General features: G+C 49.6%; 2 protein-coding genes and 1 long non-coding RNA gene across 3 annotated transcripts in view; 1 reads left to right on the top strand and 2 right to left on the bottom strand.

Annotated features, from left to right (window-relative positions):
- LOC311623502 overlaps positions 1 to 22,857 on the top strand; it is a 199,471-nt gene that overhangs the window by 18,709 nt on the left and 157,905 nt on the right. The window lies entirely within an intron of this gene.
- Positions 832 to 12,269, bottom strand: KHSRP (KH-type splicing regulatory protein). Its single transcript, XM_084885517.1, has 19 exons — positions 11,902 to 12,269; positions 10,207 to 10,303; positions 9,564 to 9,602; positions 9,188 to 9,227; positions 8,245 to 8,294; positions 7,904 to 7,975; positions 7,084 to 7,141; positions 6,661 to 6,835; positions 6,185 to 6,283; positions 5,711 to 5,809; positions 5,484 to 5,586; positions 4,845 to 4,945; positions 4,614 to 4,758; positions 4,373 to 4,533; positions 4,185 to 4,294; positions 3,728 to 3,816; positions 3,434 to 3,634; positions 3,273 to 3,350; positions 832 to 3,001 (listed from the first exon to the last, which is right to left on the bottom strand). The coding sequence occupies exons 1-19, from the start codon at positions 12,133 to 12,135 to the stop codon at positions 2,724 to 2,726; spliced, it is 2,229 nt and encodes a 742-aa protein (XP_084741643.1). The 5' UTR covers positions 12,136 to 12,269; the 3' UTR covers positions 832 to 2,723.
- On the bottom strand, positions 13,676 to 20,955 carry SLC25A41 (solute carrier family 25 member 41; the record flags this gene model as incomplete). Its single annotated transcript, XM_084885621.1, has 7 exons — positions 13,676 to 13,848; positions 14,633 to 14,780; positions 14,858 to 15,025; positions 19,361 to 19,468; positions 19,650 to 19,802; positions 20,371 to 20,526; positions 20,743 to 20,955. 7 exons carry the CDS (start codon positions 20,953 to 20,955, stop codon positions 13,676 to 13,678), a joined length of 1,119 nt encoding a protein of 372 aa, XP_084741747.1.

Below are 22,857 nucleotides of genomic sequence, written 5' to 3' on the forward strand. Positions count from 1 at the left end.
AGCCCAGGATTCTAATCTAACCTGTCCACGTGACCCTAGGCAACAGCGTCCCTCTTCTGGCCCTCTGTGCTACAAGGTGGGCTTTCTGGAGGCCATCGACTCCTACAGGGACTAGTTCCTAACAAATGTGGAAGGTCACAGGGCTGCGAGTAGTCCCATCTAGAGGCAGCACTGTTGCTGGCCTCTGCTTGGTGTTGCCACTTAAGCCTCTGGACCCAGGCAATCTGATTCAGAATGTGAGACCTGATAATTTTAAGTGTTAATAGTCAACCGTAAATCCAAATGGAACACTCCTGCTATACCATGTGCAAGATGACTGTCCCTGGACCAGACAGGTCAAGTAGCCCCTTAATTTACTCTCCCATCTCCAGACATCCTTGGGAGGCCATAGCCTGCCACCAAGCACTCGAACTGGTGCAATTTCCATGGACAGAAGAGGTTTCCACCTCGATTCTCTAAGGAGAGCACATGTGCCAAGGCCAGGCCGATTCTGGTGAGGCAGGCCGCGTCCATGGGAACGCAAGCCCCTGGGGATCATTCTGGGTGCTCTGCTACCCAAGTTCCCAGAGGAAAGAACAGGTGCACCCACAGGGATGTGGCCTTTTCCTCCCAAAACAAAATCAGAGGGTAGTCTTTGGATGGGGCTAGTACCCCACTCTTATTAGCCAAGCCTTGTTCCTCTAAAAAACACAACTGCGGCAGCACACTCTTTTAGACAAAAAGCACTTTATTTAACAAAAAAGAAAAAGAAAAAAACGGGGTAGGGAAAGAAAAGTTATAGGAAAGTACAACGTGCCTGCTGAAACTATTTTATATTTGTTTTCTTAAAAAAAAAAAAAAAAAGAAAGAAAGAAAAACCAACAAAAAAACACAACACAAAGCTTGTGATTTCCAATCACCGTTACCAGGCTTTACAACATCTATGAAGAACAAACATCTGCTTCAAAGTCCTATGGGGGCAGGTAGGGAACAGAGAAAGAGAGACGGCACCCAGCAGACATGGGGAGGTTTTGTTATCATTTATTTGTGAAGTTAAAAACGAGCGATAAAAAGTAAAAACTGCCATACAATTTTTTTGTTTGTTTGTTTGTTTTGTTCTCAATTTGTTTTCAGTTTCAATGTCCTCTTGAACAGATGAAACATGACAGACCAGTCCTGGGAGAAGGAACGCGGGAGGGGAGGGCTGCGAGAAGCGAGCTAGGGCAGGAGGAGGAGCGAGAGGAGCAGAGAGGCTGAGGGGCTGGACTGATGTAGGGCAGGGGGTGTGTGTGTGGGGTTCCCTGCAATATCAATACCTGGTCCAAGGAATGTTCCAACTCTAACTAAAAAAAAAAAAAAAAAAAAAAAAAGCAAGTAACTTTTTTTTCCTTTTTAAAAGTTTATTTTAAAAACATGAAGAGGGCCAAGGGTGGCAGGGGAGAAAATAAGTTGTTTTCCTTGAAAGAAGCAGTTTTAGGAAAGACTGGGGGGTGGGGTATAGAGATTTTATATATATATATAATTTTATAGGTTTTGTTTCACTTATTGTATTTCTTATTAAAAAAAATTTTTTTTGGCAGAGATTTAATTCTCGCTATCTTCTATGGCTGGCTCAACATGAAGGATCCCAATTTTGAAAGAAAAGAAAGGATGTGAGACACAGAATGAACGAGAGAGTGAGAGCCGGGCATGACCTCCAAGCCACTCACAGAGAGGGCTCCCTTGCACCCTGCCCCCATGGCAGCCATCGCTCTCTCGCCTAACAAATGGAGGGGGGGGAAAAAAAAAATCAAAAACCAAAATATAAGCCCCAAACAAAACAAACAAAGAATTTTCACAGATGAAGAAGTTCACATTCATTCGATTCATTGAGCCTGCGGAGAGGGAAGAGATAGGAATTGGTCACTACGGGAAGGGGCAGGCAGAGGTGGAAGATGGGGAAGGAAGGGGCCAGGAAGCCCCTCTCCAGCCAGTGGCTAGCAGGATGTGTCTGTAACTGTCTCTAGTCAAGTGCTCCAGGGACTCAGCTGAAGTCAGACTGGCTCCTTGATGGAGGAGGAGAAAGAGCAACACAAAGGCAAGAAGGAGAGAAGCAGGGGCCAAGGGAGAAAGAGAAGCAAAGTCAGGGTCTGCAAGGAGAAGGAGGTGGGTGGCTCCCGGCGCATCACAACATGAACAGTCTCAGAGATCACGGTGTCCCCACAACACCCCTGTGAGGTAGGTTGGAACGTGGCAGCGATCATCATGCCCACTTCACAGACAAGACCGGGACACAGACACGGGCGTGAGAGCAGAGGCCGAGCCCAGGGGCCGATCCCCTTTGCAGGCTCCCTGCGTCCCTGCTGGAGCCAGGGCCACCCCACGCTGGGGCTGCCTGCAAACAGTCACTTGGACACCGTCGGGGAGAAGATCGTGGGTTTAAAAACAAAAAGAACAAAAGCCAAAAAGTAATGCAGAAGGAAAAATATCCATTTTCTTCCCAAGTGGCCAGATTTTGAGTTAGCAGCCAGGATGGTGACCAAAGTGCAGTGCCCGGGCTGCCCCACCCCCAGGACTACCCACCAGTTCAACAGTTCCACCTTTTATCCGTCTCGCACTCTCCCCCAGCATCACGACAGCATTACACAGGAACAAGCGAGCCGGCGGAGGGAGGCCTCTTCTTTAACCTCTGGACCCAGCGCACACTTCCCCCGGCTCATGGGGACTCCCGGAGACCTCCAGCCACGCGGCCCCCGCTGCAGGCATCAAGGACACACCCCGCAGGGGAAGGGATTTCCGGCGCTACCCACTAAGGCAGGATGGACGGTGGCTGGGGGTTGGAAGGAAAAAGGAGGAGGAGGAGGGTGGCAATTCCCACTTGCCTGCTGCTGTCCCTGCTGTGTGGGTGGAGGCTGGGGGCCCCCAGGACCGGGGGTCTGTCCGTAGTAAGCGGCTTGCTGTCGGTAGTATTCAGCCCAGGCGGCACTATAGTCTGGCTGAGAGCCTGGGGGAGCTCCTGGACCCCCTCCAGTGGCCACTTGAGCTGTCGGGGAGAAGAGGGTGAGTGGGGCTGGGCAAGAGCGGGCCTGGCCCTGCCTTGCCTCAGGCCCCACCAGTTCAGCCTGCTTTAAAAAAAAAATTATGTTGAAGTACAACTTATATACAATGTTATATTAGTTTTGAGTGTAGAAGTAATTCGCCATTTAAATTCCTTAGGATGTGATCATCATACTAAGTCATGGTACAAATTCATAATAATGACTCCGTTCCCTACACTGTACTTGCATCACTGTGACTCTTTTTGTATAACTCACCCTGCTTCTTGTAGTACTCCTCCCAGGCCTTTGTGTAGTCCTGCTGTGGGGGAGCTCCAGGCTGCTGCGGCTGCTGGCCTGCAGGAGGCGGCACCAAGGTCAGAGGACCCCTCTTCCGCCCTCTGGCTGATTTGAGCCCAGGTAGCAGCCCACACACTCACCAATCTTTTTGTAATACTCTTCCCAGGCCTTCGTGTAGTCTGACTGGCCAGCAGGTGGGGGCTGTGGGGGCTCGCCCTGGGTAGGTGGGGCTGCGGGTGCAGGAGCGGGGCCGGGCACGGGGCCTGGGGGCTGCTGGTAGTAGTGTGAGTAGTAGGCGGCCCAGGCTGCGTTGGGGTCTGCGGCGGCCGCGGCGGCTTTATCTGCAAGGAGGGCAGTGCAGCTGAGGGTTGACACAGAAAGCCAATCCTGGGCCCAAACCCCGCGCTGCCCCTCAAATGGGTAGCCTTACTTACTCGGGTCATGAGGAGCAGGTGGTTGCCACTGGGGGTAGGTATTGCCCCATCCCTGGGGTGGGTACTGGTGAGGAGGGGGGCCACCGGCACTGTAGGATGAGAAAGATGGGGAACACATGAGCAGGGGCCGCTCCTTTGCAGGGTAGGGGTGGCTAGTAGGAAGAAAGCCCAAGGAAAGATATGAGACAACTAAATGCATAGGATCCAGGCTATGAAATAAAGTATCACAAAATCAACATGCACAGACTTATGCATGGGGTGAAGACCAAGGCCAACACCTGCTGCGTCTTATAAAAGGTGGTGTGTGACAGAGCTGGGACGGATCGTGTTTGGGCCGAACCGTCATTGCTTCTGAAGATGAGGACGGGCCTCTTGGTGGCAAATGGAAACAGGGCCCATCACCTTTCTTGCCAGCGGACACCCAGTCACAAATCCCAGGCAGCTGAAGCGTACTCACTGAGGGGGAGCCCCCGGTGGCCCCTGATTGAAGGGCCCCGGATTGAAGGGCCCCATGGGGCCTGCAGGGCCTGGACCTCCTGGGCCTGGTCCGACTGGACAGAGGGGACCCTGGAAGGAGAATGTGACAAGGTCAGCGGGTGGGAGTCAGGAGCTAGGCCTAGGCCCCAGAGCCCTCCATGAGCCCACCTCAATCTTCTCCTCGATGAGCTGCTTGGCGTGATCAATCTGCTGGGGCGAGCCCCGGATAATAAACAGCTTAAAGTTGGGGTCCCCATTGGGCGGCAATTGCCGGGAGATCTCTACAAAGGCGCCGGTCTGCTGGTTTATGGCTTTCACGTTCTCGCCACCTGCAGGGCACACAGGCAGTGAAGGGAGGGTGGGAGGAAAGAGTGGGTGAGGGATGAAAGGCAGGGAGAGGCCTCCTCACCTCGGCCGATGACTAGCCCACACTTGTGAGTGGGGATGGAGAAGGTCATCTCCCCACCAGGCGGGCCCCAGTTGCCTTGGCCCCTTCCTCGGCCACGACCCCCTGGGGGCATGCCAGGACCCCCTGGAGGACCTGGGGGACCACTCTGCAAGACAGGGAGATGGAGAAATGTAGGAACCAGGCCCATCCTCTGCCCCCACCAGCTCGTCTCACCTACCCCATGCCACCTACCCTAAGGCTCTGGAGAAGGTCATTGATAATCCGCGCCGCATGCTCGCATCGGTCTGGGGGCCCCATTATGTGAGCTATCTTCTCGGGACCTGTCCCATCATCTGAGGCCAGCATCCAGAGAGCGGAGACACGATTTAAAAGAGAAGCACAACTCCAAACCACCACACCTTCTCAGGGCAGTACTGTGCCAAGCTAGGTGTCTGAGACATCTCAGACTCAGTGCCGCTCGCCTCGCTCCACGTACTCAGGAGTGAGAAAGGAGGCAGGCAGGCCCCATGTCCCCAGAGAAGAAAACTGACCAGCTGGGCAGGGAGGTAGCTGAGGCTTCTTTCTGTAATTAGAACCCCCAGAACTAACGGATGCATTTTATAGAACAAAGAACAAATTTCTGAAAAGCAGGAAAGGGTCCCTCCACCCCACAGACCTGCCATCAGGCTCTCACAGGCTTGGCAGGAGCCCAGAGTTGGGTCAGTGATTTGATCCAGCCCAGAGTGCCCAAGTTACCCAGGCTGCCTTGTTGAGATAGGGGATGTGCCCGCAACCAAGGCACATGCCCTTGACCGGAATCGAACCTGGGACCTTTCAGTCCACAGGCCGTTGCTCTATCTACTGAGCCAAACCGATTTTGGCGGCCCTGACCTTGTTTAAACTGGATCCGCACACCAGCATCATTCTGGATCTTCTTAATCATCTCTCCACTACGACCAATGACCACGCCAACAGAATGCCTAGGCACTGGCACCTGAGGGAGATGCAGAGAGAGGGTCAGCCAAGTTCTGTCCCCAAAGCTTTGCTGCCCACTGGACATAAGGAGCCCCCCCCCGCCGCCCATAGCCCTCCATCTTCTGGGGGAAGCCCGCACTCACATCAATGCCCCCGCCAATCCGGGATCCATACTCATTCCGGTCCCCAAAGCCGCCCTGGTCTCGCTCCCGAAGGATGTCCATCACCATCTCACAGGCTTGCTGAAAAGACACAGGGCATGGTGCGCATGGCAAGCCTTGCTGCCCCATTGCACCCCCAGCCTCCCGTAAACCAAGGGGTCACAGGCTTAAGCTAAGGACTGACACACAGATGCTGAGCTCTGTATTTGCCACCCTGAGAGGGAGGCATGGCCATCAACTCCATTTTCCAGATGAGAAAATGGAGGATCAGTTAGGACACTTGTTCATGTACAAACTATTGTTGAAGGAAGAATTCAACACAAGAACACGAACCCTGGGATGACTTCAAAGCCAGTGCTTTTGAAAACCTCTCCACTTTTATTCAAATTTCCAGACAGCCCACCAGCTCTCCCTTCTCTAAAACCCACTATCAGCACCATCGCAGGGCACACTCACCTGCACTTTGTAAGGATCCCCAATGATCCGAAGGGGCTTGTCCACATTTGTATTTTGGGAACCATCTTGAATTAAAATCATCTTTACTCCAGCACGTTCCTTTAAAACCAATATCGAGGGGGAGATAAGAGATCAACCGAAGGACTTGTATGCATGCATATAAGCATAACCAATGGACGAAAAACTCTGGGAAGGAAGGGCATGTATGGGAGTAGGGGTGGGTGGGGATTGGTAAGGTATGTACACATATAATACCTTAATTAAAAAAATGAGAAAAAAACAAAACAAAAACCAATATCGACTGTCAGTGTAGGACTTGCAAATAACTTTCTGGCGACCAGTGCATTTGGGGTAGGGTCCATGATCAAAAAGGATAAAAGACTGGGAAAGCAGCTGGGGGTGGGGGTGGTGGGCAGACCAGATACAGGATGGAAACTTTCTTGAGATGAAAGGAGCCTCTGTCTCCACTCCCTCACCTGTAGCTGTTTAATGGTCTCCCCGCCTTTCCCGATGACAAGGCCAGCCTTCCCTGCGGGGATCATAATCTCTTGCACTGTGCCATTCTGGCCCCCGTTGGCGTTGTCATGGAACTGTCCTGGGGGGCCCCCACGACCCCGGGAGACGATGTCATCCAGCATCATCTTTGCTTTCCTGGGAAGGGGAAGAATGGGGTGCTGTCACTTGAAAGAGTACTGGCCTGGCGACCCCCCCCCACCCAAGCTCTAAGCAAAGAAGGTGACTCCCAACACATGCATCTGACAGATGATGAGGAAGAGAGCACTACAGTCCCTGGGGCTAGGCTGCAAGGACATGGTGTGGGAGTCACCCCCAATTTTCAAAGGGATCAAGAGGATTTCTGCCCACTCCCATCACAATGACAGGCCCAGCCAGGCACTTACTGGACAGATTCTGGGGCTCCTGTCAAGGACACACTGCGCTCAGGGAGGCCACCACTGTCTGGAGAGAAGAGGAGATAGGGTCAGTGACTTTCCAGACCTGCCGATCCTGGAAAGGCTTATAGTGGAGATGAGAAAACTTCCCGAACCACCACCAGCCACTTCTGCCACCATTCAACAGCCTGACAAATCAATTTACCTCCCCAAACACCTGGGAGGCTGCCCTATGCAAGGCCAAGGTCAGGATGCTTCAAGTCCAACAAGGGAGACAAAACTTTTAGGGAAAAAGATGAGGTAGAAGGAGAGGCAGGTTCTGGAAGGTCCAAACCCTAGGCCATTCTTGCCACCACTAATGATCACATGCACACCCTATAGTCAACAAACTCCACTCTGCTAGAACAAGGCCTCAGAAGCAGACACCTACAGAGGAGCAGGCGGAATTGGGATTCAAACCCAGGCCCACCCTCAAAGCTTTTCTTTCTAATGCACTTTCCTTGCCTCCCATATACCCTCTAGTTTCTACTAGATGTTTATTTTAGGTGGCAGCTTAACATAATGGTTCACAGCAGACCTGGAATAAGGCACCCTGTGTTCAATTCTAGATCTTCCCCAACCCAGAAAATGAAAACAAAAGTCACAGCTACCCCCTGTGGTGCTCTAAAGTGGAGATACTTTACTGAGCCTGGCACATAGAAGACACTCAATAAATAATATAAACAAATATGTTTCATATCTATCAGTCAAGTTAAAAGTGAGAGGAATACTAAAGTGCAAAGAGCCCAGCCCCTGCATTCATTCTGGCGCAAAACTGGCTCACTCATACCTGGAGAGATCTGGACTTTGCAGCCTGAATCTTGCTGGATTTTATTAATCTGTTCACCTCCTCTGCCAATGACTAGGTGGTGAAGAAAGGAGAAAAGTTAGTTACTTTAAAATGGAATAAAAAAGAAAAAGAAAAACAGAGCTGATGGAAGGAGCCAGCACCAAGTAAATGAGGTGTGGTGGGGCCACGTGAATATTCAAAAGGGGCGATGACCGTTCTTCCCGTCCAGAAAGAACAGGTTAACAGGGGAAGCCCTTTCAGACCAGAGGCTTCCAGGACCCTGTCCCAGAGTGGGGCTGTGGATATAATGGACACCCCAGAGCATAGTGACCCACACTCACTTAGTCCTACCATGCCGTCTGGGACCCTGTACTCCTCTGTCATTGATGTCCTGCAAAGAGACAATGAAGGTCAGTCTCAAATGGGAAAGCAAAGGGTCTCCCTAGAGAAAAGGGATGTTTCTGACCCTGCTTCCCATGATGGGACCAAGACCTCAAAAGCCTATGCAAAATCTAGCAGCACGAGGCTGGGATCCCTCGCCCCACAGCAGGTCACTCCATTTCTTGAGGCCAAGTTTCCCCGCCCGGGCCATGAAAGGCCTGTTCTAAGGCAGAGCGGCCCCTGGACCAGTGCTGTCCCTAACTCAGGGGAGAATGAGCACCTGGACACTTTTATAGCAATCTGATAAAAGTTGATTTATAATTGTTGACTTTAAAAACAAACAAACAAACAAACAAACAAACAAAGGAGGAATTTTGCACCTTTTAAATTTCATTTCCTAGCAAATCATTTTTTTTTGTTTTGTATTTTATAAAAATGTTGGCCCACTAAAAAAATAAAAAGAAATAATGTGGTCCTACACAAAGGATTCTATGTCAGATTCATTGAAGTCATGGGGTGGGTTGGGGAGGAAATAAGGTAAGAACCCCCTACCACCCATCAGCTCTCAGGGAATAAGCACTTGCAGAGGATGGATGAGAAAACCAGGCTTTTCTAGGAAGACAGATGTGTGTGCTTCTGGAGAGTCCCCACTCCAACAAAGGAAGCACCATGGTGTAGAAATCGCCATTCTGTCATTACAGTGAAATGCCACAACCCTCTCCTACCTCCAGCCTTGAAGACAGGTAAGTACAGGGATAAAGGCAGCACATCCTACCTCTCAGTCCACTGTTTGGTGGACCAGCCCTAAATGGTGCAGGGCTCCCAGAGAGAGTTCTCCCTCAGGACAGTAAGAAAGGTCAGAGACAGCAGACAGACAAACATTTTCTCCAAATCACAACTTACCTGGGGGGAGGATGGATGGGTCCAAGTTGAGAACTGATGGCTACAGAGAGAAAATACAAAGGAAAGATTGGCATGGCTTCTCTCTGGAACCCAGAACACCACTGACCCCAGGTGCTTCTACCTACATGGGAGTGACTAACACTATTCCAGTCTAAGCCCTCCTGAGCACTGGAGCATCGTAGACCCTGCTCACAACAGCACAGGCACTGGTTATTTCCGCCTCAGTTTCCAGGTGCTATAGGAACCCCAAAGATCATGAATCCCAGATGAAGAACACTTAGAGCCTCCATAAAGGACAGGTGCACAGTCCCCCCAGCTCCAAACAACCTCCTAAGACCCTGAAGTTGCCCTCTGCCTGCATTACCCAACGACTTACAGTCCCCCTGAGAGGCCAGTTTCTTGCTCTCCGGCTGGTCTGTGAAAGAGAGAGGATGTCAGATGTAGCACCCACCCACTCATCCACAGCCTCCTTACATCTGATGCTGGTGCCACACATCCTGGCAAACTATCCCCTTTTGCTACCCACCAAAATCAGAGCAGAGACAGGAGAGACCAATCGCTAAGTCAAGCCAGACTTCATCAATCCTGTCACCAGCACTAAGAATAAGAGTGAAAAAGCCCTTGATTACAGGGAAACAATGATAGTGGCATCTGAATCCTTCCAGCAAAGGATCAGACCTGCCTTGGGCAGCAGGGTTCTGGTGGAAAGAAGTTGCTGGCCACCCAGGGCAGCCAAGCTTTCCTTATGTGGGGCCTCAATAACAGTACCAGCATTTCCCCAGCCAACCAGAAGGGGAGAAACAATCTTGAGAACTTACAACTTGGACCCAGCCAGTCAACCTGCTCTTCTCTCAGCCACCTGATACCTCAGGAGGGTGGCCCAACAAAAAGAATGAACAAAGCTGGGATTGCTGAGGTTCTAAAAGACTGAACAGCAGCAGGCTGCCCTCCCCCCCACTCTGAACCACATTCAAACAAAGGCACCTCACTCTCTATCCTCCTTCCCAGCAAGCAGTTACCTCCATCTTCCAACTGCCTCTTTTGGCCCCCAAAACCAAAATCAGGAGTGCTGTTATTCACTGTGGTAGCAGCGTCGCCTCCAATTTTGGCTGCGATCTAGAAATGAAGTTGTAAGCAGAGAAGAATTAGCACCAAAAAGCAACCTCCGTGGGGCTCAGATCAACTTCTCGGAATCTCTCTTGTTCTCTGGTCTTGCTGTTTGGACCAAGAGTCAGGTTCCCTCTGATTTAGGGAAGAACTTGATGGTTAAGACATTCCAGAAGGAATTTTCACCCAAGGCCTCAGAGTTCAACAGTTAACTCCTTTCTCCATGGGTTTGGTCCTGAATTGTTTGTGGCCAGACTGTAACCCACACTAACTTGTTCTGGGGGGTAAAGGAACAGAAGCTCAGTGCCATTGAGGGTCCTCAGGTCATCTCCACAACGTGGCTGGCTTCTTGGGGGATGCTGAAGAGTATTATCTCCCTCACTCTCAGAACCTTAGCATTTGTGAAACAAATCTCAGGGAATTTTTTGCTTCAAGGCATCTGAAATCTTCATTTAAGGAAAACAAAAGACCCCTTTGGAGCACTTGTTACAATTTAGCCACACGAAGAGCAACTTCCAATAAACCCCTATCCAACAAACCTAACACCAGATTCTGTTTGTGGAAGTATTACAAGTTTTCCAAAGAAACACAAACCAAAAATTAAGTATCTATCTTTTCACTTCTCAACTATTTAACACTTTTGAGCCAAAGCTTTTGGGCTGTCCAGATGGGGGCCTTAACCCACCCCAACAGACAGCACACAGCACCAACTCCCCCAGTTACAGCTGCTCAATCAAGACAGCTCAGTGGGCAAGCAGACGTACGTGCACATTAAAACACTGAAGTGAGAAAGCCTCAGAGCACACCGGGCGGAGCTGGGCGGTCACCTAACGGGGACCTCCTACCCTGCCCTGGAGTCATTGGAATTACCCGGGGCCGGGGTCTGACTTCCGGAAAGGGTGGCAAAGTCCTCCCATTCTATGGGCCTCCTGCTCGCCAGGCTCTGGGGAGGTTAGTCCCGCCAGCATGTGTCACCTCCATGTTGTCATCAAGACTCAAAAAAGTGGTTGGGATCCTCCTCTCTTTCTCAAAAAGATACAGACCACGCTTTCAAGCAACCGGAAGATCAAAAAGAGTCAGCTCCTATGCCCAGCCTCCCCATTTCACTTAAGTGCTTCAGTGAAAGCTCGGGCAGCACAAGGGTCCCCTTTCCACACTCAAGAGGAAGGACTACTTTCCCCCAAAGTCCCTTCTTCCTGGGGAGCGGGCTGAAACGGGGCTGGGTTGAGGGCAAACAGTTCTGTGCCCCGACGGGGAGGTGGGGACCAAGTAAGACCCACCCGGGAAGGTGGACCCTTTCCTTCCAGAACCGTGGAGCATGCTTTCGCGTACCCTAAGGCGGGGCAGAGGTATCCCCAGCACTCGGGGGCCCCTGCACACCCAGGGACCGCTCTTGGGAATCCCCGGACGCCCCTTCCCCCTGCAAGGGTCACCCGTGGGGGGACCCCACTCCAGGCGCGCGGGGCGGCCCAGGCCCCAGCTTACTGCTCCACGTGACCCCGCGGCGGCCACGGAGCCCCCTTACTCGCGACCCTGTGCGCGCGCGCACGTGACCCCGCCCCCTCCCCCGCCGGAGCGCGCGCCCCTCAGGCCCGCGGCCACCTCACCTGGCGGGCCCGCTGCACGGCGTCAGCGAAGGCGTCCTTGCGAATTCCCGGGCCACCTCCGCCTGAGGACTGCGAAGGGCCCCCGGACGACCCTCCGCCCGGGCCCCCGCCGCCTCGGTCCCCTGCGCCTGGCGGGCCCGGTGGAGGGCCTCCCCCGGCGCCTCCGGACCCCCCGCCTCCGCCGGTGGTCGGCGGCGGCCCCGGCGGGGGTCCTCCCGTGCTGTAGTCCGACATGGCGCGGCGGGGCTGGGCCTGGCGCGGCTGCTGAAGCTGAGGAGGAGGAGGCGGTGGCAGCAGCAGCGGCGGCGGCTCAACGCGGGAACAAGGCCTCGCTCTACACGGCCGCAGAGCACTCTGGGAACCGAGCGGCTGGGAAGACGATGGGGGGGGCTTCCCCCTCCCGCCGCCGTGACGGACGGCAGGATCGAGCCAATAGGAAGTACCCGCCGCTCCCCAGACACCAATCAAGAGCTCTGTAGTCAAGCGACCAATCGGAGTGCTGCGAAAGGCACTGGGTAGGAGGCGCTGTGTGACTGACAGCTCTCGGAGGCAATGCGCTGCTGGCTGCCGGCGCTAGGTTGGCCCAATGAAGTGGAATTCCAGAATCGCGGGGCGGCGTCAGAACCGATTGACCGCTCGGAAGAGTCAAGTTTACAGGAAGGAGGAGCCTAGCAAATTGATCCTTTGAACACAAGCCAATAAGTACACGCGGAAGGCGGTCCTGGTAAAGATTGGCAGTCAATTTAATCCAATCCCTTACGAGGTCTGGGTAATGCGCTTGGGTTTGGACTGGCTTTTCATGTTAACCATAATCCTTTTCCAGTTTTGACTTCTAAGCCAATGGTTGAGAGACGGGGGCAGGTGTTAGGTGATTGACATCGCTCCACACAAATGGCAATGCAGTGCCCCGTGTTAGTGGGAACCAGTGGAATCGCAGCAGTATTGGGGCGGAGCCTGCTACCAGACGGCGAGAGGGGATTAGTGGAAGGGGGAATGAGTGGCAGCGTACATGCGCAATAGCGACCGGCTGCCGGCATTCGGGCCTGACGTCAGGATTAGCGCCTGGGAGACTGGGTAGGCCTGGCACGTGGTTTGCTTGAGGCCTTGGAGGCCCGGTGCTTCTGTAGTTGAAGTGGCCTGAGAGCAGGGGGAAACTCAGGGATTCCCCTGTAAACCCATCTCCTTTCTCCACCCAGGATTCTAGAAGGTCTTCTCTTCCAGGATTCATGGAACCAGCTCTCCTCCTGAGCTAACGGGTTTTGGGCCATTGTTCCCTCCCAGCACTGAAGAACCCCAGACCCTAATTCCACACCCCACATCTGCCTCCCACCGTGTCCCAGGATCCAAGCACAGGACACAGGCAGCATCCATCTTTCCCATTCAGGACTGAGAGGTCTGAGGTACCCAGACCCACTTGGTGACTCATGGAGTGCAGATACTCAGCTCCTCTCTTGGACCCAAGTATTTAGGCCCCCAGCTCCCCTCCTCAACCCAGATATACCAGACATGTCTAGCAGAAACCATCACTTTATTCCGGGTTTGACTCCCATGTTCACCATTTTGCCCTGGAACCAGGACAGACCACTATGAGCCAAACTGGAGTTCATAATAGCTTCAGGCTGCATCCTGGAGAGCATCTTCTGACCCAGACCCCCAGGCTGCTTTTCCTAAAAAATAACTTCCCTGTGGCCGGATCCTGGAGAGCTCTTTGGGGCCAGGGGACATTGGATCCTCCTGCCCATTTCTGCCTAGGGTGTGTGGCTTAGCTCATTGTCTATATACCCAGGCTCTTCTTCATGGCTTCGTACACCACATAGCTGATGCCACCTGCCGGCAGCACCTTCAGTAATGTGGGGGTCATACCTCGGTATAGCCCTGGCCAGCCCTGCTGGGTCAGGATCCGCTGGAAGACTTCACACATGGTGGGGTTTGAACCCTCCACAGTGTCTGCAGGGACAGGAACAATCTCAGCGCCTCAGAGATAAGCTGTTCTCCGTGGGGGTCTGGGGGTGGGGGGAGTGGAGGGGGCAGGAATAGTGGGGGATGGGGAGTGGAGCCAGGAGTAGAGGTTTGGGGGGGCAGTTGGAAAGAAGACTTAGAGAAAATCGATCAGTTTGGGGGAGCAATTTGGGTAGGAATTTTCAGATTTCCTTTTTGGAAACATTCAAGCCTATTTGGGAGGGAACTTCTAAGATATAGAGATTTTGGGGAGTGTGCTCAGGAATAGTTTGGGGAGATTTTTTCAAGGTGAAGGGGGTTGGCCAAGGACCCATTGGATGTTTAAGAGTCCATTTGAGATAATCACATTTGTGAAGTTTCCAGGGTGTGGGGAAGTGGTTATGAATTTTGGGACATCTAAGGGTCAGATTTGGTGAATTTAGGAACTATTTTAACTTTTGGAGCCAATTGAGGACTAGATCTGACTTGGAGAAATTAGGAGGTCATTTGGGAGAAGTATACCTTGAGGTCAGTATGGGTCACATATATCTGGGGGTGGGGGAAGAGCTTGTGATAATCATTTGGAAGATGGGATGTTCATTTTAGTGATTTGTAGTAGTAATTTGAGGGCTGGGATCAGATTTGGAGGTGAGTGTAAAGTCTTGGTGGGTTCGGGGGTCAGTGAAGTTGGCCAAGATCAGATATGGGAGTTTTGGGATGTGAGAAAGTTCAGAGGGTTGGTGGAGGACCAAGGGGGGAGAGCCATACACAGGGCCACTAGGGCCAGGCTGACCTTGAGCCTGCATCCTGGTGCGCACCAAAGTCAGTGGGTAACTGGCCATCTGACCACAGGTTGTGGACAGCGTCACTGACATGAGACTGACCAGGCCACTAGGGTCCGCCATGTCTCTGCCCGACTTCAGCCAGAAATACCTGAGTATCTGCAAGAGAAAGGGGGACAGGAGGAAGCTTGCTAGGGCCTGGGTTCACCCCTGCCACCCTCTCTGAGGGCCCATACCTCATAGACAGCCAGGTCCGTACAGGCATAAGGGATGATGCCGAGCATGTTGGGCAGGTAACCACGGTAAAGGGCGCGGGTGCCCTCCTGCTCCAGGATCTGCCTGGCACAATCCAGCAACCCCTTGTATTGGCCTGTTCGGCGCAGGGTCAGCCGAGTCTTCAGCACCTGGGGAAGGTGAGGAATGAGGCAGCTCATTTGATTTAATCCTCTCACTGACCCTCAGCAATGGCCATTGTTCCCTATCTACAAGTGAGGAAACTGCTCAGGAATGTGCAAAGCTGGGTGTCAAACCCGGAGCTCCCTGTCCCATTCCTTGGCCTGTGTTTGCTCTCAACCCCGGGGTTCAGAAGTTCAAGTGCTGACAGAGGCCAAGAGGGGAAGGGAAGTGACATGAGCCAAGTGGGGTATGTGGCAGCTTGCACTTAGCACCAGCGAAACGTAGCGCCATGGGAGTGCAGGTGGCCAGATCTGCCAATTTTCTGAAAGAGCCAGAAATAGGAATTTTTATAAAATGCCCTAACATAAAAATATTGGCAACTCTACAATTACGCAAATAACAGAACACCAAGTGTGGTAGGCAAAATTCTAAGGTGGTCCTCAAGATTCATGCCTTCCCTACATTCTCCCCGACCTTGAATGTGGGGTAGACCTGTGAACACAATGAGTTATCACTCTCCTAATCGTGTTCCATGGTAATGGCAAAGGTAACAGGATTTTGCAGATGTAATAAACACCTCTAAGCCAGCGTTTTTCAACCGCTGTTCCGCGAGATGTTGCCTGGTGTGCCATAGGTGCAGACAAGACAAGAATTTTATAATTTTTCACTATTTTGTTTACTTAATATTTCATAATAAAGTAATTACAAAATACTTTCTTTGTGTTTATTTGATTCCTATTCAAGAGAATTACTTTATATATAGTCAATATAGGCACAGAGTTAAATTTTTTAACATTTTCTAATGGTGGTGTGCCTCGTGATTTTTTTTCATGAAACAAGTGTGCCTTTGCCCAAAAAAGGTTGAAAAACACTGCTCTAAGCCGTTGACTTTAAATGAATCAGGAGAAATTGTCCTGGATGGCTCTGACCTAACCAGGCAGGTCCTTTAAAAGAGGCCTATCGCCCTGACTGGTTTGGCTCAGTGATAGAGCGTCGGCCTATGGACTGAAGGGTCCCAGGTTTGATTCTGGTCAAGGGCATGTACCTTGGTTGAGGGCACATCCCCAGTAGGGAATGTACAGGAGGCAGCTGATCGATGATTCTCTCTCATCGATGTTTCTAACTCTCTGTAGAAAATCAATAAAATATATATATTTAAAAAAATGTATCATTGGCAAATATGTTCTCCTATTCAATGGGCTCCCTTTTTATTTTGTTGATGATTTCCTTTGCTGTGCAGAAGCTTTTTTATTTTGATGTAGTCCCATTTGTTTATTTTCTTCTTAGTTTCCTTTGCCCTAGGACATGTATCAACAAATATATTGCTACAAGAGATGTTTTGAGATTTTTCTGCCTATGGTTTCTTCTAGAAGTTTTATGGTTTCACAACTTTCATTTAAGTCTTATATCCATTTTGAGTTTATTCTTGTATATGGTATAAGTTGGTGGTATAGTTTCATTTTTTTTGCATGTATTTGTCCAATTTATTGAAGAGATTGTCTTGACTCCATTGTATATTCTTGCTTCCTTTGTCAAATATTAATTGAGCACAATGGCTTGAGTCAATTTCTGGGGTGTCTGTTCTATTCCATTGATCTATATGCCTGTTCTTGTGCCAGTATCAAGCTGTTTTGATTATAGTGGATTTGTAGTATAACTTGATATCTGGTGTTGTGACCAAACTTTCTCAAGATTGCTGCAGCCATTTGGGATCTTTTTTGGTTCCATATAAATTTTGGAGTATTTGTTCTATGTCTCCTCATTTTGCCTATCTGTTTGGGTTTGTGACTATGTATTAGGTAGATCCTCTATGTCTCTCAATCTCTAGTATAGGACAGTGTCAAATGCTGTTTCTGCCTAAGTACATTAGGCAGAGACTCAAAGCCTCCAGAGATCGCCTCTGCCTACAGACTGGTAGGATTATGACTTGAATTGCTCCAGGCAATTATCCTCAGGTATGGCAAGAGTGTTTTTCAACAGGATGGAGCAGTTGCTTCTGCCTGGAGGCTAATTGTTATTTTTAGTTTCTTAAGTGGCCTCAGGGCAAAGCATTTTCCAATAGGGTGGGTCAACTGTCTTCCGCTAGGCGAGGCAAACATCTGTGGGAAATATGTCATCCACTGTGTGAGCGAATGACAGCCCAGGAAACTGGGGATGTCTGCCTTCTTAGCTGTATCCCTCGAGCCCCCAATCCTGGCTTTTGTTCACACAGCTCCAATCCACTACACCCTCCCTCTGCCAGAGGACAAGGTGGGTGGCTCCACAGTTAATTTTGTGTGTTGGCCCTTTAAGAGGGTGCCTGAATTTTCAGCAGTCTCTTCCTGGCAGGTAGCAACCCTGCTGCTTTCCACAGCCAGACATTATGTGGGTGCCCTTCTCAGTTGTGGTGCTCTCTGCTTGGGTGCCCACCCTAGGGATTAAATCCCAGAGTTTTCAGTGGCAACAGCTAAGATATCTTTTTGGAACTTCAGCTGCTTTCTGTGGGTGCCTGGCCAGCCCTTTTGCACTTCTGCTCCTCCTACCAGTCTCCATGCAGTCTCCACTTTGGGTCCTCTGGTGTCATAGTTCGCTCCTGTGAGTCTTTCGTTGATTATTCAGGAAGTTTTTCCTGTATTATAGTTGTAATTCCAGTTTGTTCCTGGGAGCATATCCATGAAGCATCCACTTACTCTGCTACCATTTTTAATCTCTGGAGCATTTGTTCTAAATAGATCTGTGAAATATGCTGCTGGTAATTTAATAGGGATTGCATTGAATCTGTAGATTGCCTTGGGTAGTATGGACATTTTAATGATGTTAATTCTACCAATCCACGAACATGGTATATTCTTCTACTTGTTTATATCTTCCTTTATCTCTTTTTTCATCATTATGTAGTTTTCCAAGTACAAATCTTTTACCTCCTTGGTTAAGTTTATTCCTAAGTCTCTTAATTTTTTTGTTGCAGTGGTAAATGGGATTGTTTGTTTAGTTTTTTCTTTATGATAATTCATTATTGGTGTATGAAAATGCCATTGATTTCTGGCTGTAAGAATTATATTTAAAAAAATTTAAAGTCCATTAAAGAACAAATGAATATGTTCCTGGATACATAGACTAACATCATATAAATAACAGCAGTCTCTAACTTGTTTATGAATTGAACACCATCTAAGAAAAAACAAACAAAAACAATAGTTGATTCTGTCTTTTGAGCCAGACAAATTGCATCTAATTTTATATAGAAAAATCAACAGAGAATAATAGCCTGAGAAACTGATGGAGAGAAGCATGTAGAATGAGAAAACATAAAACTATATAGACAGTAAAATGACCAGTGTTTGCCAGGGATACAAGGAAGGAGGTAAGTGAGTAGGTAGAGTAGGTTTTTTTTAGGGCAGTGGAACTATTCTGTATGATACTGTAGTGGTGGTCACACATCAGTATACATTTGTCAAAACCTATAGAATGTTCAACACCAAGAGTGAACCCTAATGTCAACTATGGACTTTAGTTTAAAATAATGTATCCATATGGCTCATCAATTGTAACCAATGCCCTGCCAAAATGCAAGATGTGAATAATAGTAGAAACTTTGTATTTGTGGGGAGAAGTATATAAGAACTCTCTGTACCTTCTGCTCAAATTTTCTGTCAACCTAAAACTGCTTTATTTTATTTTTTATTTATTTATTTTTTATGTAGCATGCTTTTTTTTCTTCTTCTTCCATTTTTTAGTAAGGTATTATATGTGTACATATAAAAACTGCTTTACCAAATAAAGTCTATTCATTAAAAAATTAATAATGGGAGATAAGAACACATATGTAATAACATAATCAATAAAGAAATAAAAAATTTAAAAGATAGTAGTGCATGAACCAGAGCAACTAGAGGAGAAAGGCCAGAAATAAACCCAAATATATACAGGAATTTTGTAAATTAAAAAGATGGTATCTCCGATCACTGGGGAAGAAAGGATTGAACTCATTCAATAAATAGTATTGAGGTGACCAGGTAACCATCTGGAATAAAAGTCTGATATGAACCTGGCTGGTGTGGCTCAGTGGTTGAGCATGTACTTATGAACCAAGAGGTCACAGTTTGATTCCCAGTTGGGGCACATGCCCAGGGTTTTGGGCTACATCCCCAGTAGGGAGCATGCAGGAGGCAGCCCATCAATGATTCTTCTCATTGATATTTCTGTCTCTCTCCCTCTCCTTTCCTCTCTGAAATCAATTAGAAAATATTTTTAAAAAGTTGGATATGTATCTTACATGAAGAAAAAGGAGGAAAAGTGGGGAGGAGGAAGCAGTTGCAGCTGGCAACTAATTTTCATCTTCTATGGGTCAGCTATGCTCTTACCTCCATGGGGTTGATGAGTGTCTGGGAGATGGCCACAGCCAGAGAGCCAGCAAGGAGACGTTCCTGAAAGGGTGGGGACCCATGCAGGCCACAAAAATAATTCTTACACTAGGTCAGGAGAGAAGAGCAAGAGCGAATAACTAATCATCTTTCTACCTGAAACCCATGCGGAGGGAGAGGACTGGAGGGTGAACATCTTGGATCTTGATCTGAGCTTTGGGGAAGTGGTGGTGGTATAGGAGAGGTGAGGACTTAAGGGTGGGACTGGGGAAAGCAGACCATCTCCCACCTGTTCAAAGACGGAGAACTTGATGGCGTACTCAGGGGCTATCTTGAGTATGTTGATACCATTGCCCCGCCATAGGGAACGGAAGCCCCCCTCTTGGACCATGCTTTGTAGTCCCCCCAGTAGATTCATGAAGTTCGTCTTGGAGGAGTAGACCTGGTGGTAGAGAGGTCCCTGGGCCCGTGAGAAGTCCTCCACCCTATCTTCATCCCCCATCCCATTTGGAACTCAAGCCCATCCTGTCCCCAGTCGCACAACCCCTCCCATATTCCCACTCCTTCTCCAAATCCTTCCCTGGATGGTGTTAGAATTCTCTAACCCAATGCAGACCCAGATCCCACACGGAGCCACATTTTCATCTCATCAATCTTCCTCTCCTCTCCAGTCCTACTTTGTCTTCAAAGACTGCCATCCTCAACCCCCGATTCCCAAACCCAGCCCTGTCCCTGGTACCATTCTCTCAACTCTTTCCCCAAGTCAGCTGCATGCGAGGTGCTCCAGGTCGTTTTTACTCTCATGCCCAAACACTCTCCATCGGTTTCACAGTCACATCAGCTCTATCGCCACCCACAATTCAAACCCCTTTTCCATTTCCATTCAACCATCCCACCCTCCTGCCTGCTTCCAGTCCTCCCTCCCACCCCCATCCTGAGCTCCATCAGCTCAGTTTCTGTCCATCCCTATCCCAATGGCTTCGGCGCCATGGCCCCCCACCCACACGCACCTGCATGTACACCTTGGCACGGTCCAAGGGAGCTGTGCCAGTGCGAGACACTGCCCCAGCCATGGCTCCTGAGAGCAGGAACTTCCACAAGGCTCCCACGTTATCCACTTCCAGGACATCTATGGGCACCATCAACTGCTCTCCTGTGTCAAGCACCTGCAGGGCAGACTCAGCTGCTGCCCATGCTCAGCCAGGCTGGAACCAGACAAATCTCCAGAACCCCCTCCCGGTGAAAGGCCCACCGTAGTCCTCACGGCTTTGGGATAAAATTCTATGACTGCTTGGAGGGAAGTGGACCATGTAGAGGGGTGGGAAGTATAGCTTTCTCCCCCTGAAGTTCTGGCTGGAGACACTGAGTGACCTGTATCTCACCTGCTGTGATGTGAGGTGCTCCAGGTCGTTTTTACTCACATGCCCAAACACATATCCATACACGTGAGTATAGCCTGGGTTCCAGAAGACAGGTGGGGGTGGGGACAGGGGTAGAGTGGGGGGCGAAGGTTTGGTGAATAAGGCCTTGACCCTCTTCAATAGGGTCTGGGTCCTTGAGCAAGGGTTCTGGGCGTCCTCAGGTTTCACGACCATGGCAGCCAGAGAGTCAGGACATTGAGGTTCAGATGCCTGGCGAGAGGTTTGCCTACCAGCAATCATGTGGGAAGTTGTAAATTTGCCTTGTAAATTTGGGTCCCAGGGATAATGAGGTCACAGAGGCCCTTGTGATCTAGCTGGATAGGGTGGGCAGAGTGAAGGTCTCCCCTCACTCTGCTCATCACTCTAAACCTGTGAATGTGTTATGTTACATGAGGTGGGGGTGGATGTTACGTTTGCAAATGGAATTTAGGTGACTAATCAACTGATGAGGAGATGGACAGATAATACAGGATCAACCAAATGGGACCAAGGCACTTACATGAGTCCTGAAACAGGGAAGAGGGAGCCAGAACAGTTGGTGTTGGAGTCATACAATGTGAGAAAGACTTCAAGGCCATTGCTGGCTTTGAGGATGGAGGGTGGGCCACCAGCCGTGGAATGCAGGCGACCTTTAGAAGCTGGAAAATGCCTGGAGGTTCCAGAAGGAGCCAGCCCTGACGACAGCTTAATTTTATCCCAGAGAGATCCATGTCATGTTTCTGCCCTCCAATTATAATACACTGGTGCTGTTGTAAGCCACCAGTTTGGCGTCACTTGTTACAGCAGCCATAGGAAACGAATACAGCGTTTCATTGTCATGGCAACAGGAGATAAAAGTGAGAGAGAATGGGACAGCTCTGGAGCTTTGGGGGAGAGGGACACAGTTGATCTCCCAAAAAGACAGGAATAGGCTTGGAGTCAGGAAGACCCAAGTTTGGATCTCACATCATACACTTCTTGCTGTGTGACTTTGGAGGACACCCACCTTATGTCTCTGAGCTTTAGTTTCCCCACCTGGAAATTGGAAGTAATGAAAAACTCTACCAGATAGTGTTGTCGGTAGGATCCAACAAGAGTCTTCATAGAGGGCATCTCCATTCTCCTCCCTCCCAAGAAAAACCTTTTATTTTGTAGGCGGGGAAACTGAGGCTTAGGAAGAGAAAAGAAGCCTGTCTGGTGCCACACTGCATGTCAGTTGCATAGCCTCCTAAACCCCAGCCATAGCATCATGGGATATAAGAATGCAGACACAAAAATGGACGTTAACTGGTCCAATTAAGTAAACTTAAAATGCTGACACTCTACGCAAGCATGGTGGTAGGAACACTGGTAGTGCTAATTCCTTGTTGAAATCTGTGTATATTACATAATGATTTTTCTGGTGGCATGACTCCGAGATAGCAATATCCTTTGACCCACTCCCGGGAATTGATGCTAAGGACATAGTTCAAAGGAAGTAAAAATACAGAAGTTAGCAAGACTTGATGCCTTATTTGGGTATGTGGAAAATCATATCTGTGGATGTGCCTATGTATCAGTGAGCTACTGCTACATAATCAATTACCCGCTTACCCCCCGACACACACACCCCGCAGCAGCTTAAAATGCAAACAAGATAGATAGTAGCTGCAGTTCACTTACGATCTAATCCAGGAAGTGATATACTGTACCGTCAATTCTGCTGTATTCTCTGGCCCAAACAAACTCACCTTGGTACAGTGGGAGAGGGGTTTACACAAGAATGTGAATACTAGGGGCAGAAATCATTGGGGGACATCTTGGAGGGTGACTATCACGGTCCACACAGGAGTTGGGACATGGGAAGGCAGGGAGAAAGTGGAATGCTGGGCCTACAAGCCAAGGAACACCAAGGATTGCTGGCAGCCACCTGAAGCTGGAAGAGGCAAAGGAGGGTCTCCTCCGGAGTCTTCAGAGGGAGTATAAGCATGCCAACCCCTTGATTTCGGACATCTACCCTCCAGAACTGTGAGAGAATACATTTCTGTTTTTGTGTTTTTAAGAATTTCTTTATTGTTGAAAGTATTACAGATGCCCCCCTTTTCCCATCCCCCATTG

The sequence above is a fragment of the Pipistrellus hanaki genome (genome assembly GCF_964339955.1).
Source record: "Pipistrellus hanaki genome assembly, chromosome: 5".
Classification (NCBI taxonomy): domain Eukaryota; kingdom Metazoa; phylum Chordata; class Mammalia; order Chiroptera; family Vespertilionidae; genus Pipistrellus; species Pipistrellus hanaki.